This window comes from Platichthys flesus, chromosome 18 (genome assembly GCF_949316205.1).
Source record: "Platichthys flesus chromosome 18, fPlaFle2.1, whole genome shotgun sequence".
Classification (NCBI taxonomy): domain Eukaryota; kingdom Metazoa; phylum Chordata; class Actinopteri; order Pleuronectiformes; family Pleuronectidae; genus Platichthys; species Platichthys flesus.
Genome location: NC_084962.1, coordinates 18,458,195 through 18,470,469, shown reverse-complemented (window position 1 = coordinate 18,470,469; position 12,275 = coordinate 18,458,195). Strand labels below are relative to the sequence as shown.

At 44.0% G+C, this 12,275-nt stretch overlaps 1 protein-coding gene across 1 annotated transcript; it reads left to right on the top strand.

The window, feature by feature from the left end:
* The first annotated feature begins 1,049 nt into the window (after positions 1 to 1,049).
* On the top strand, positions 1,050 to 11,124 carry rab10 (RAB10, member RAS oncogene family). The gene is made up of 6 exons (XM_062411934.1): positions 1,050 to 1,790; positions 7,165 to 7,225; positions 8,157 to 8,295; positions 9,343 to 9,432; positions 10,010 to 10,111; positions 10,712 to 11,124. Exons 1-6 carry the CDS (start codon positions 1,664 to 1,666, stop codon positions 10,796 to 10,798), a joined length of 606 nt encoding a protein of 201 aa, XP_062267918.1. The 5' UTR covers positions 1,050 to 1,663; the 3' UTR covers positions 10,799 to 11,124.
* Positions 11,125 to 12,275: the final 1,151 nt, after the last annotated feature.

The following is a 12,275-nucleotide window of genomic DNA, read 5'->3' as shown; positions in this document are numbered from 1 at the left end:
CCTTTGGGTCGTTTCAAGTCTGTACTCGGCAGTAGAAACGCAGCAGGGCATACTCAGCATTCCTAGGGAGTGTCTGAGAGTCCAACTACTCTGACAGGCGGAAGCGGGAGAGAGCAACACACACACACACACACTCACACACACACACTCACACACAGTATGCATTTAATCTCTCAGTAAAAAAGACAGGATACATGCGTGTGCACTTCATGAAACAGAGGATGTGGGGAAACGCCCGTAACAAGCACAGAAGTACTTTTTATATGACATCACTTTGCCTGAGTCACAGCTGGGACAGTCACCGCATCACACGCCCCGGCTGCAATAGATCCGCATGAAACCGGCCGCCATGTTGGATCAAACTATACATTTCTTTTTTCTTTTAAAAGAGGAACAGAAGAAGAAAGAAGCACACAGGGGTTGTGTTCAATAAACAACAGGAACAAACAAACGTATATACAAACCAGGGGTGTTGTGTATGGGAATCATAAATATCTTGTAGAATTAAAACATATTTTAAAGTTTTAACAGCCTTTTTGTTGGAAATTGTTCAACGTCTTTCAGGCAAAACATTTAAACAATAAAACAGGGTCTTTTATTGCTATAGCTGCCAAAAACTAAGACAAATCTATTGCGAAATAAAACACTTACATTAATCTTTGGGGGGGTTTCTAACAAAACTAAATACGCACATTTTCACCAAAAAAATGGAAATTATTGAATAAAATGATCAACAATAAACTAACAGAAGTGAATTCCTGAATATTTTTGAATAATTCTCAAGAGAATTGAGATTTGAGCCCAAATGTCAGCGCTGCGCACTCAGTCGCAATTCTATAAATTTCAGGACCCGCCCCCCATCAGTAGCCAATCACATTAGGCTGGTTACCTGAGTGAAGGCAGCGTGGACCAATCGCTGGGCTGGAGTTTGACAGAAGGGGCGGGGGAAGGGGCGCGGCCGGGCCGGCAGGGTGTCGCCGCGATGGGTCCATTCGAAGGCGGCGGCGCTCGGCTCTAATCTCCCCGGAGGAAGCGAGGAAGGGAAAGAACCAAGGGCCCGAGAACCAACTCAGACCGGCGGCGACAAACCCAGAGCAACTTACCCTCCCCTGCCCCCCCTTCATCCCGGTGACATCGGTCCTGCTGGAAGTATCGTGGGTTCGAGTGCGCTGAGGCTGGAGTGACGGAGTGTGCCGAGAATTTGAATTAGCTCGCCGTTAGTTTGAAGAAAGAGAGAGCGCGAGAGAGAGAGAGAGAGAGGGGTAGAGCGAGAGAGAGAGAGAGGAGCCATTTTGTCCCGACTGAGTGGGAGCAGAGAACCAGTGGAAAAGAGGAATCACACGGGAGGAGTGGTTCGGGCTCCTTTTTTATTTTGTTGGCTTTCTGTTCTCCTGCTGTGAAGCGACAGGGGGGGGCAACGGACGGGCCCGCGGGGAATCGAACACATCAGGACACGGGCCGCTTTGGTATTTAAGCCACAACTAGCCCCCGCCGAGCTAATCAACACATCCCAGATCGGTTCGCTGCTGAACGGTCCGGAGGAACGTAAGGGAGCCGGCTGTAGACTCCACTTGGGCGTGTTAGGCTGCCAATTTTGTTTTGTTTTGTTGTGTTGCCCCTTTTTGTTGTTGTATCCACCCGGGTGAACACACGCTAGTTCTCAATGGCGAAGAAGACGTACGACTTGCTGTTCAAGCTGCTCCTGATCGGGGACTCGGGCGTGGGGAAGACCTGCGTGCTGTTCCGCTTCTCCGACGACGCCTTCAACACAACCTTCATCTCCACCATAGGTAAGAGGAGACCCCCGTCCCCACCGGGGGGAGAGGGGGACACGCTGGGGCCGGGTGGTGTGTGATCTGTCCCCGGTTCCACAGCCCGCGGGACTCGTACCCTTCAGCTGGGAGAGGCGGGCAGGGCGAGTGGAGCTAGCCGACGTGCTAGCAGCGTGCGGCGGCGGCTCTCCAGGCCTGCACACTTTAGCTTGGAAGCTAGCTGTGTGGTTTTACGAGCTCTTGGTCGAATCCCAGTTAACCCCCCATTCCTTTTAAAGTATATGGGAGTATACTAACAACACCTGAGTGTTGTTATGGGTTTAGTTTACCAGTGATGTCAAGTGGAACCAGTTTCTAAACCAGGGGAGTTGCTGTCACGTCAGTTGACCCAGTAGCTAGCAAGCTAACTGGGCTAGCAACAGTGCAGGGCCTATAACAGACGTATACAGGTTAGGGTTAACCGACATAAAACCTTTATAATTACACGTGTGTCAGTAGTTATACAAGTGTTAGACTTGTTTACTTCTTACGTCACAACAGTTCGCAGTTGAAAGTGTTTACAAGCAGCAAATTAAGTGTAAATAAACAGATATATGTGTGTTAATGTTTTATAACTTATTATCTGAAAGCATTTATGTTGCTGATTCTAATACAGATCAGTTATGAAGATTTATCTATAGCTGCATTGATTAATTGTTGATTAATCGACTTAAACTATAAATCAGTAACTGTCTTCATCACATATTTGTGATGTAGTCACTTTTTGTGCTCAAATGTCAAACTTGACTTCTGTTTTCCAATTTCAAACGTCATCATTTGCAGCTGCTGCACCTTAATTTATATTCATATAGATTTGAAATATCTTTAACTTTTTATCTGAGATTAAGGCAAATACATTTGAGATTTTGTAATTGGGTAAATTAAGATTACTTTCAGAATAATGATTAGTATCTGAAGTCTCTTGAATGTCCCCGGTATCTGTCAAGTAATATGGAAACATACAGAAATACAAGTATCTGTGATTTATATTTAAGTGCATAAGTAAATATACTAGTAACTTTCCACGTCTCCTCAGAGGAGAACCGTAAACAATTCATCAGGGTGGCATCATCAGCTTTTTCTCCCCCTGTCCTCTACGCATGCGTGTGTCCATCATCACGCTCACATGAGTCAAGCGTCAAGCTATGTCAAATCCCTGCACGGCCCGAGTGGAGGCTCCATTTACTGCTCAAGATCGGCGCTGAGTAATAACGTAACATTAGACGTGTGTTGCTGAACCATATGAAGCCGACTCTTTGCCACGAACCAGCATTAGATCCTTGATCTCTTGATTGGGCTTTACTTTCAAGCCCTGGTTTTTCGCAACCTAGGTGTTGACAGACGACTCCTCCTGACTGTAGGCCCAACAACACACAACCATAATGGGCACCAGTGTTCCCGGTGGTATCCAGGCTAGATTAGATTGGTTGAGGTACAGCCCTGTGCTGCTTTTCAAAGCTCGCTGTCACATGGAGGTATGTATTTGTTTATGGTTTGGTGGCTGCTGTGGCTTTTCTTTGTCTTGTCATCAGCCGAGTACTTTGAGACTACACACAGTCTTGTTTCTCAAAACATAGGCATAGGCTCTTATCCCAAAGCTCAGGGAGCCATCGACACAGTGCCTGATCAGAACCGGTCTATCATGAAGATTAGAAGTGAGATGTGTGTAAATCCCTCGGTTGTCCAAAAAGGTGGCAAGTGAAAGATGCTGATTTAAGGAATTTCAAACCATCTCTTCTTTCTCTGGTTCCCTTCAGGAGTGGTCCTGGTTAAGAAAATACAAAATAGTTGTGTTCCAGTCAGGATTGTCTCTCACCTTGTCTCTCACCCTGTCTCTCACCCTGTCTCACACCTTGTCTTCGTTCTACATCTGTACTCAAAACAAAGAAGCTTGTCGTCTGTTGTGCTGCAGAGAGTTAGGAATATGAGCTAATCCACCTCAGCTCGTTTAATCTACATGTGCATTTGCCTTCATAATTTTTTAAGCCAGTTTGTTGACTCATTCTGAAAGTGAAGCCTCGTTCGAGTTCCCAACTTTACATTTCCCCCCACTGCCCTACTTGGCCAGTAGATCAGAGTCTCACTGGCCTCTTGTAAACTTTCACCAGTCTGAAGTTTCGTAATATAAATATTACAAGGGCCTTTATTGCAGCACTCGTAGTAAAAATTAATCGTTCTTTTACAGTCTTAAGAAATTAATGAGTAGAATAAAAAGAGGATAGAGCTGCCATTCATTATAGTTGTATTGCTCAAAACACAGTAGCTCTGGAAACGACGTCATTCAGACAAATGAACAGAGCGATCAGGGCGTTGTGGAAATCTGCGTTAGGTGTGAACGCACCATTAGGACTCCATTGACCAGTCACTGGCCTGGACGGACCGGTGACTGGTCAATCAACTCGCCCTGCACAAACCTTTCCTGGCCCCGGGCCACTGGTAATGTTGGACTGGTCCTTGTGGATACAGTCCCTGTTAGGAAAGTTGAACCCTGTTGGTTTTCCTTCTGCCTTGTGGTGACTTGTTCTGGTTGGAATCAGAGAGGTTATATGATTAGTGGTTTCATGTCACAATTCTGGCGCAGTGTATGATTAGTGAAGGCAACTAAATTAGTGCATAAAAATGACCAGAGTTCAGCAAAGCCATGAATATGAAATGGATACTGGTTAAATTGAAAGATCTGTGTGATGGACTTTATTCACAAAGGGTGGAAGCATATTTCACAAGAGAGACTCTGCAACAACAGGAGCAGAAATGTGGCCGGACATTACAGCAGAATACAAATGAGCAGTGGAATTGTTTACTCTGACATTTGCAACGGTCTCCAATTTGGCCAGATATTAAATTCCTCAATATATAATACTTTTGGGGACGGCTCCAAGTGGCTGCAGCAGGAACTGCAAAACCAGTGTCTTCCCCCATCTCTGTCTGTACATCTGCAGCTGAATATCTGCCAGATGCAACTTTTAGGACCAGATTCGAATCAGGTTCAGATCTGTATTAATAACTTAAAACCGTGTGAGTGGAAACAAACATTGGGAAGAAATAGCAGAACCAGGACATGTGAAACAGAAGTGGGTTCTTCCCCTGTCACAGCACTCATACCTTTGGAGACACAGTGTGATTGGAGACACAGCTGTTTCTCAAAATACCCCTGCTGGAAACCACCCCCCCTCCTCTTGCATCAGTCACTCATCCTTACTTCCAATCCTCAGAGTGTCCCCCCCCCCCCCCCCCCCTCCCCTCTCCCCAGTTTACATTATCGGTTATGCACATTAAGAGTGCTGAGCATGCATAATGTCGCAGACTGAAACCCCCGTCGTGAATTTTGCATGGAAACTGGCAGATGGAGTCCGTGGAATTCCTGCTCGTGGAAGGAATGGCTCCTCTCAGATGAAAAGGAAAACCGCTCATAAACCAGTGGACTCTGTGTTCAGCACTTCCAGTTCAGTTTTTTGACTGGGATGGAAAGCGTTGCTGTCTTTTCCAGTGATTGGATCAATGTTGCGTAATTGTACAAAGCCTGTATTTCCTTAATGACCTGCCAGTGCTCCTCACCAGGAGAAAAGCCCGACAGTGTTTTTACTCCTCACAAGGAGCCACACTAATGTTGTGTGATCGGTGCCGGGCCAAAAATCTGAGTGCTTAAACCTTTTTAAGTGGTTGACGCAACAAAACTCAAATGTTTTAGAGGTGAACGTCAATGTAGGCAAACACAGCTGCAGTTCATTTGCTGAAACATTCATCTCCTTCCCTTTCTTTCTATCCACCTCTATCGTTCTTCTCCCTCCCTCTCTCTGGGGTGTGAATAATATATAGTGAGTCATACTTTGGCAGCAGGTTCCTTCATTATCCCGTGGCCCTGCCCCACCTAGAGCACAGCTGTTTCTTGGTCTTTTTTAGCTAACCCCGATTTCTGACCCGAGCAGAACTGACGGCTCGGCGTTTAACAGGAAAACACAACTCTGTGGCCAAAAGGGAAATCGCTGATGAGTCACCCTTTTTTTTGTTTTTACCAGGCCTCCTTCGGGTCTTTCCAGTTATGACGACCATAATGAATACTGTAAACACGATCATTTAGAGTTGAAACCATCAGAAAATTGATTAGTCACTAGTTCCCTTTTCTGCATTTCACTGTTTACGGAAATGTTTCACTTTCTGCAGCACTTATTTAACCACAGTGTTGATCTCTTAATCAAGATAGTTCACTTGAACTTGTGTCTACTTGTTGCTGCGATCACTCCCTGCCACGAGTCTCTGCCTCAGGGGTGAATCTGGTAATAATACAAATATTTATTGACATGATTAAAGAAAGTAGAAAATGACAGAATAATAAATGTGAAGACTCCAGCATGAAGGCTTCACAGGCCTCTTCTCATCCAAACAACAATCGTCAAATTGTTTGATTATAAACTGAAACCAATCAGTTAACTGTAAAAGCCCAGTCCTAAATGCTCTATGGTTTGTTACAGTTATGCTTTGTTGTTCTGCATTTGTGCTCAGGTTTACTAGAATAGTTTGAAGATCATGGGTTACCTCTCTGTCTAAGCATCATAGACATGCATATTCAAAGTCATAGCATTTCAAAAATACAGCTTTTTATGGACATAACCAAGATTAAACATAAGAGACGAGAGTCCAAGGAAATAACCTGGAGGAAATGCAGTGTCTAGATGAGAGGAATCATCAGAACACGTCCAAAATAATTAATCCAAAGTCCAGAGAACAGAAACTGAAAAATGAGTTTCCATTGCTGAACAGTTTGTTATTTGTGAAACGCAGAGACAGCCACACGGAAAAAACTGTCTGCTCTCCTGCCCCAGAAAGTGAAGTGTCCCTTCACTGCACCGACAGCTCTTCAACATCACATACAAATATCTGTAATCTAACCAGCTCGGGTTTGTACAGCGATGAGGTCACTGTAGTGCATCAGATCATTGTCTCTGTTTTCCTGCCTTAACCTGATTTCACTGTGTTACCTGGGTCCGTGCACGTGTGTGCCCGCGCTCATTGTTAACCAGCTGCTGATCCAACAACCCTCTGCTCATGGGTTCAAGGTCTGGGCATGACACGGCAGAATCCGGAAGAGAATAGTTCATGTTGTTGTCTCCCTGGTGGAAACAGCTGTCGCACACTTTCCATTTTACTCTCCTGCTCGACTTCTTCTTTGGTTGTTTCTCGTCCGTCATTGTTGATGTTTCCATTTTCTCCTGACATCAGTGCTGAAGTCTTTTAAGCTCTGTAAGCGGCTCTGTATCATTCATCCGTTTCCCATCAAGCTGCCTGTCACACGCTGCACGTGTCCGCCCCTTTCTGACGAATGTGTGTACTAATATCTGTGTCTTTTGTTCCACAGGAATAGACTTCAAGATCAAGACTGTGGAATTACAAGGAAAGAAGATCAAACTACAGATCTGGTGAGTCAGTGCGTCGCTGTGAGACCTCGTCTTTTTGTCTGTGGTGTTCTTCTCTCTGTGCAGGGGCGGAAAAAATGCACAAACTTTGTTGCCTCATTGTGAAACATCTGTTTTTGAGAATCCTCCCTCAAGTCCAGAAATATGTCGGAACAGGAAATGGTCATTGGCCCGTCAGGAGGTCTGCTGAGGGGTTACCAGTTTCCTCCACCACCACAGCAACTAGATGACTGGTTCTGTTTGCAAAAGTTTCTCTTTCTCTTTCTTTCTTCTTTCTCTTTCTTCATAGCTTATGTAATGTCCTGTTTATGATGGTTCAGATGCCATCGCAGTTCATCACTGTTACGCGGCTGCTGCACAGAACTGAAATTCATACCCTGACATTTTTTTAAGATGCGGTGACACATCCTCCGCAGCAGACAAAAGTCTTTTCATTCAAATCATTCATTGTTATCTGGAGCTGATACTGAGACACCTGCACAGCCACACCCATGGTTATCTTCTGGAGTCTGACTGATTGTGATATTGATTTGAGGTCCAGCCCTGTGATGTTGTTAGAAGTTAGAGCTCTAATATTAATCGAGATGAAAGAAGGTTTTGCTTTCTTTGTCACATATTGTAAACTTAACATATTTTGAAGGATAATCAGCCTATTGATAAATGCTGAAAGTTGATCTGTGGCATAAATGATGAGGTTACATTTTTCTCACTTGAGCAAAGCAGAACAACAAATTTAGAACTAATTTATCTTAATGCTGAGTTATCTCTTTTTATTCTTACATTTCAATCAAAACCTAAATATGGTCTGTAGCTGGGTTCTAAAGGGTTTAGATCAGAGTCTCTCAAACCTGGCATGTTTTTTAATGGTCAGTTTTATGTCTGGGGCAAAATATGCAATGAATACAAATATGTGTGTTGTGTTGTGTTTGTTTAGGGACACAGCCGGTCAGGAGCGGTTCCACACCATCACCACCTCCTACTACAGAGGAGCCATGGGCATTATGCTGGTCTACGACATCACCAACGCCAAGAGCTTCGAGAACATCAGCAAATGGCTGCGCAACATTGACGAGGTACAGAAGTAACACAACACCAGAGTGCTGCTCAGACAACCCTGTGGATTATGGGTTGCTGTGAGGGGATCTAACAGGATCTGTGAGGACCGCTGGTTGAATCTGTGTTTGGCTGTTTTAAGTATGTGTAGACTATTATGAGTCATTTAACAAGCCCTGATAATTCAGAACGATGAGCTGTCGGTAAAATATGCTGAGCTAACTCCGCCGCTGAGAGCTCCTCTGTGAGAGGGACAACATCTCTGCCTCTGGTTCAGCTTCCATCTCTCTGGTCTGATCCTTGTTGGTGTTTTTCACCCTCACTCATCCCTCCTGGGTTCAGTGCTGTCGTCTTTATGTCGGTGAGTCTCTGGGATCCGAGCAAGAACCTGCACGCCAGATTAAGTCAATAATAAATAGTTCCTCTTTCCTAGGTGTAAGAAAACACTGTAATGTTGCAACACATGATCAGTCTGAAGGTGTTTGCTAATGAATATGACCGAGGGGGGGAGGGACTGCATTCATCTGGAACACTTTCCTGTCATTTTCCTCCCCCTCACCGTTAAAGAGCTTTGCGTTGAGTCGAGGAAAAGGAAGCACATTGCATTTCCTGACAACTTTGAACTCGACCTCGTTCACGTTGTGTTTGAAAGCTCGTTCCCTCTGGAGGAGGTTCCATGGTTCTGTTGGAAAGTGCCGTGAACACTGTGTTAAATCAGTGGGTCTCCGCCTTCTTTTGTCCTTTTAACACTCGAGAACAACATGGTGTCTACTCCTGACCTATAGTTCAACTCTGTCAATCTCTGAGTTTTGACACCTTTAACCAAAAAGCAATGTTAACAGTCAGTTGACAGGATTTATGACAATTTTAATGTAATAAATCAGTTGTAGTTCCAGTCAGTCTGCCCCCTGTTGGCCAGGAGACGCTTTGATATGTAAATATTAAATATTTTTTATCACCATGAGTTTGATTGATCGATTTACGAGACCTGGTCCAAATGTGAATGAGCCAAAACAGTTGAAGTTGTCTAATCATTGTTTTGCTTTTTTCCTTCATCTCTTTTTCAGCATGCAAATGAGGACGTTGAAAGGATGCTGCTCGGCAACAAGTGTGACATGGAGGACAAGAGGGTCGTACCAAAAGCCAAGGGGGAGCAGGTGAGATGGTGCAGCCCCCCCCCCCCAGCTATAGGATCAAAGGAAACCATGTGATCACTAAGTGTCCTGCTGGTTATTACATTCTCACGCTGACGTAATGAGAGCAGAGTGGTTTTCACATGTTGACACAGTTTGAGCTCATTCAACACTAAAGCTTATGAAACAGTGTGAAGTAAGAGACTTACACACACAAAGCAGAGATGATGATGACGCAGATAAATGTTTGTTAGTGTGTTTGTTTGTTTTCTGCTTCATGACTGTGGTGACGCGGCTGCTCCACACTAGAACTAAAGCTCTCAGTGAAATCAGGACAAGTGAAAACAGGTGAAGGTGTTCGGAGCCTTTCAGAGCAAAGTGAACCAGCAGTGACTCGTCAGTCTGCAGATTTAGCAACATCAGATACAGGACTGCTTACTCATACACAGACACACACCTGACTACACAGAGGCGTGTGTGTGTCTGTGTGTGTCTGTGTGTGTTAGCACCAGTGATACCTGATCTCTGCTCCACGTCAGCCACTTTATTTTGGGACCGGACCTTCTCGTGGCTCTAACTCGCCCTCGCTTCCTCTCCACAGATCGCGAGGGAGCACGGCATTAGGTTTTTTGAGACGAGCGCCAAGGCCAACGTCAGCATCGAGAAGGCCTTCCTCACGTTAGCAGAAGACATCCTCAGAAAGGTGAGCGGGCGGCTGTGGGATCGGGGGGTGGAACCAGTGTGTGTGTTTCTGTCTGAACTCGTCCACTGGCCTGTTGGTTTCTTGCATTGATGTAATTGAGTACTGGGGAGTTTTGGGGATGTATCCAGGTCAATATGTGGAGCTGGAAAAACTACAATATCAACTGAAGAGCTGAAATTAATAATCTGAGTCTATGACAGAATAACTGAAATCAACTATTTCAATAGTTGATCTTTTCTACATTGTGTAAATCTGCTGTTTTCCTTTATCATATTTAACAGGATCAGAGAAACATAGTGGAAATAAAGTTAAGACATCACTTTAGCCTCAGAATTTCAATTTGATATAAATCAAGAAATAATTCAATAGTAAAATAGTCCTTTGTTGAAACTCAACTTGATAGTTATATAAAGTTAACCAGCTTTTTTCTGCATATTGTTTAAATCCAGGAGGACCTTGTTTTAGATTTATCATCAGCAGCCTTTTTAGTTTTCTGTCAAACATTAAGACGTAAAGTTCCTGGAACACGTTTGAAGTTGATTCTGTGTTTTGTGTTCGTGAAGTTTGATTCCAACTTGTTTTTCTGTGTCGTCCGGTCAGACGCCTGTAAAAGAGCCCAACAGTGAAAACGTCGACATCAGCAGCGGGGGTGGAGTCACAGGCTGGAAGAGCAAGTGCTGCAGTTGAACAACTCCTCTGATTCACGCACACTAACGCACACAGACACTCACACAGACTCACACACTCTCTTTCTTTCTCTCTCTCTCTCTCTCTCCCTCTAACTGCTAACTCTAACTCTCTCGCCCTCTAACCTGTCTCATGAGTTTTTCTTGCACACTGACACTTGTCTCTTTTATCAGAATAAAACAATAAACCACTTCACTTGTTAACCCCTCCACCCTTCCTCCTCCTCCTCCTCCTCTTCCTCTTCATCCCCCCCACCACCACCTCCTCCCACCTCCATGTTTTTCCATCTGATGCTCATTTTTATTTCTGATAAAAAGAGAAATCCAGTCACGTTTCTTGTCATTTGTTTTAAAGGTTGTTAAAAAAATTTAAAAAAAGAGTGCGAGAAGACAAGCTCATGTTTTTAATATTTCCTTTGCCTGAGCTCACCTGGTCAGACCCCCTCACCCCCCACCCCACCCCACCCTAACTCCTCCACCCCCACCCCCTAACCCTCAGCACTCACCTTCAGTCAGAGGAAATTAAAAATATAAAAAAAAACACAAAAAAAGACAAACGTAGGATTAACATTTTGTACATTCAGTGAGGTTTCTGTTGTCTAACCATATTCGGTCATTTACAATTTGTTACCAAGTGACGGAGGCGTGGCCAGCTCCTTTTGTATGTGGGGGTTTATTTTGTCCTGTGCCTTATATGGAAGACAGGGGCGGGGCTGTGTGGTGGGCGGATCCACATCCACCCAATGAAATTACAGTTTAATATTCTGTCGGGTTCACGGAGACGCCGAACCGAAGCGGAAACGTTTGAATTTCTCCTCCAGCCAAGAGAACGGCATTATACAGTATATGTCCTGTTGATTGATGTTTTATTTTTGTCTGTATGAATTTATTTTACTTTTTATTTTCTTCCCTTTTATTTGGGTTGAATTGTTTATTTTTTTTTTTCCTGCATGCAGATTTCTTTGGGTTGGAAGCGTTTCTGTAACGTTGTGTAACGTTTGCCACTGGGTAACTGTGGGGGGGGGAGGGAGGTACACAAGTTCTCTTTGGAAATTCAGACAATTTTGCAGATCCATTAAAAATAAGCTTGTTTAAGTTAACTTGTTTGTCGTCAATCGTGTGATCAGTTGTGAAGTTTCATGTGTCCACGTGTGACGGGTTTTAAACTCTGTTAGATTTACAACAAGCCAGGCTCGGGAAATACAACTTCTAAGAATACACCTAGGATCATAAATATGCAACTTTTGTCCTTGGATTCTCAAACCGAATAAAATAAAACTTCTCAAAATAAACTTTAACAGGAAAAAACCTGAGAAGCACTTGTGATTAATTAATATTTGGATCATTAGATTGAGAAATCATATTTGATCAACTCTCAAATCAAATGTTCTGTTATTAGTTCACACAGATATCGAAAGTATAGTAATGTAGAGTGAGGCTAATTAAACTGGGTCAGTAGGCCGGGTTGCCACTGTTTG

Coding starts and splice junctions, on each gene's coding strand:
- rab10 (XM_062411934.1), top strand. CDS start 1,664: ATGGCGAAGAAGACGTACGACTTGCTGTTCAAGCTGCTCCTGATCGGG. Junction 1,791..7,164: donor AACCTTCATCTCCACCATAG/GTAAGAGGAGAC, acceptor TTTGTTCCACAG/GAATAGACTTCAAGATCAAG. Junction 7,226..8,156: donor AAGATCAAACTACAGATCTG/GTGAGTCAGTGC, acceptor GTGTTTGTTTAG/GGACACAGCCGGTCAGGAGC.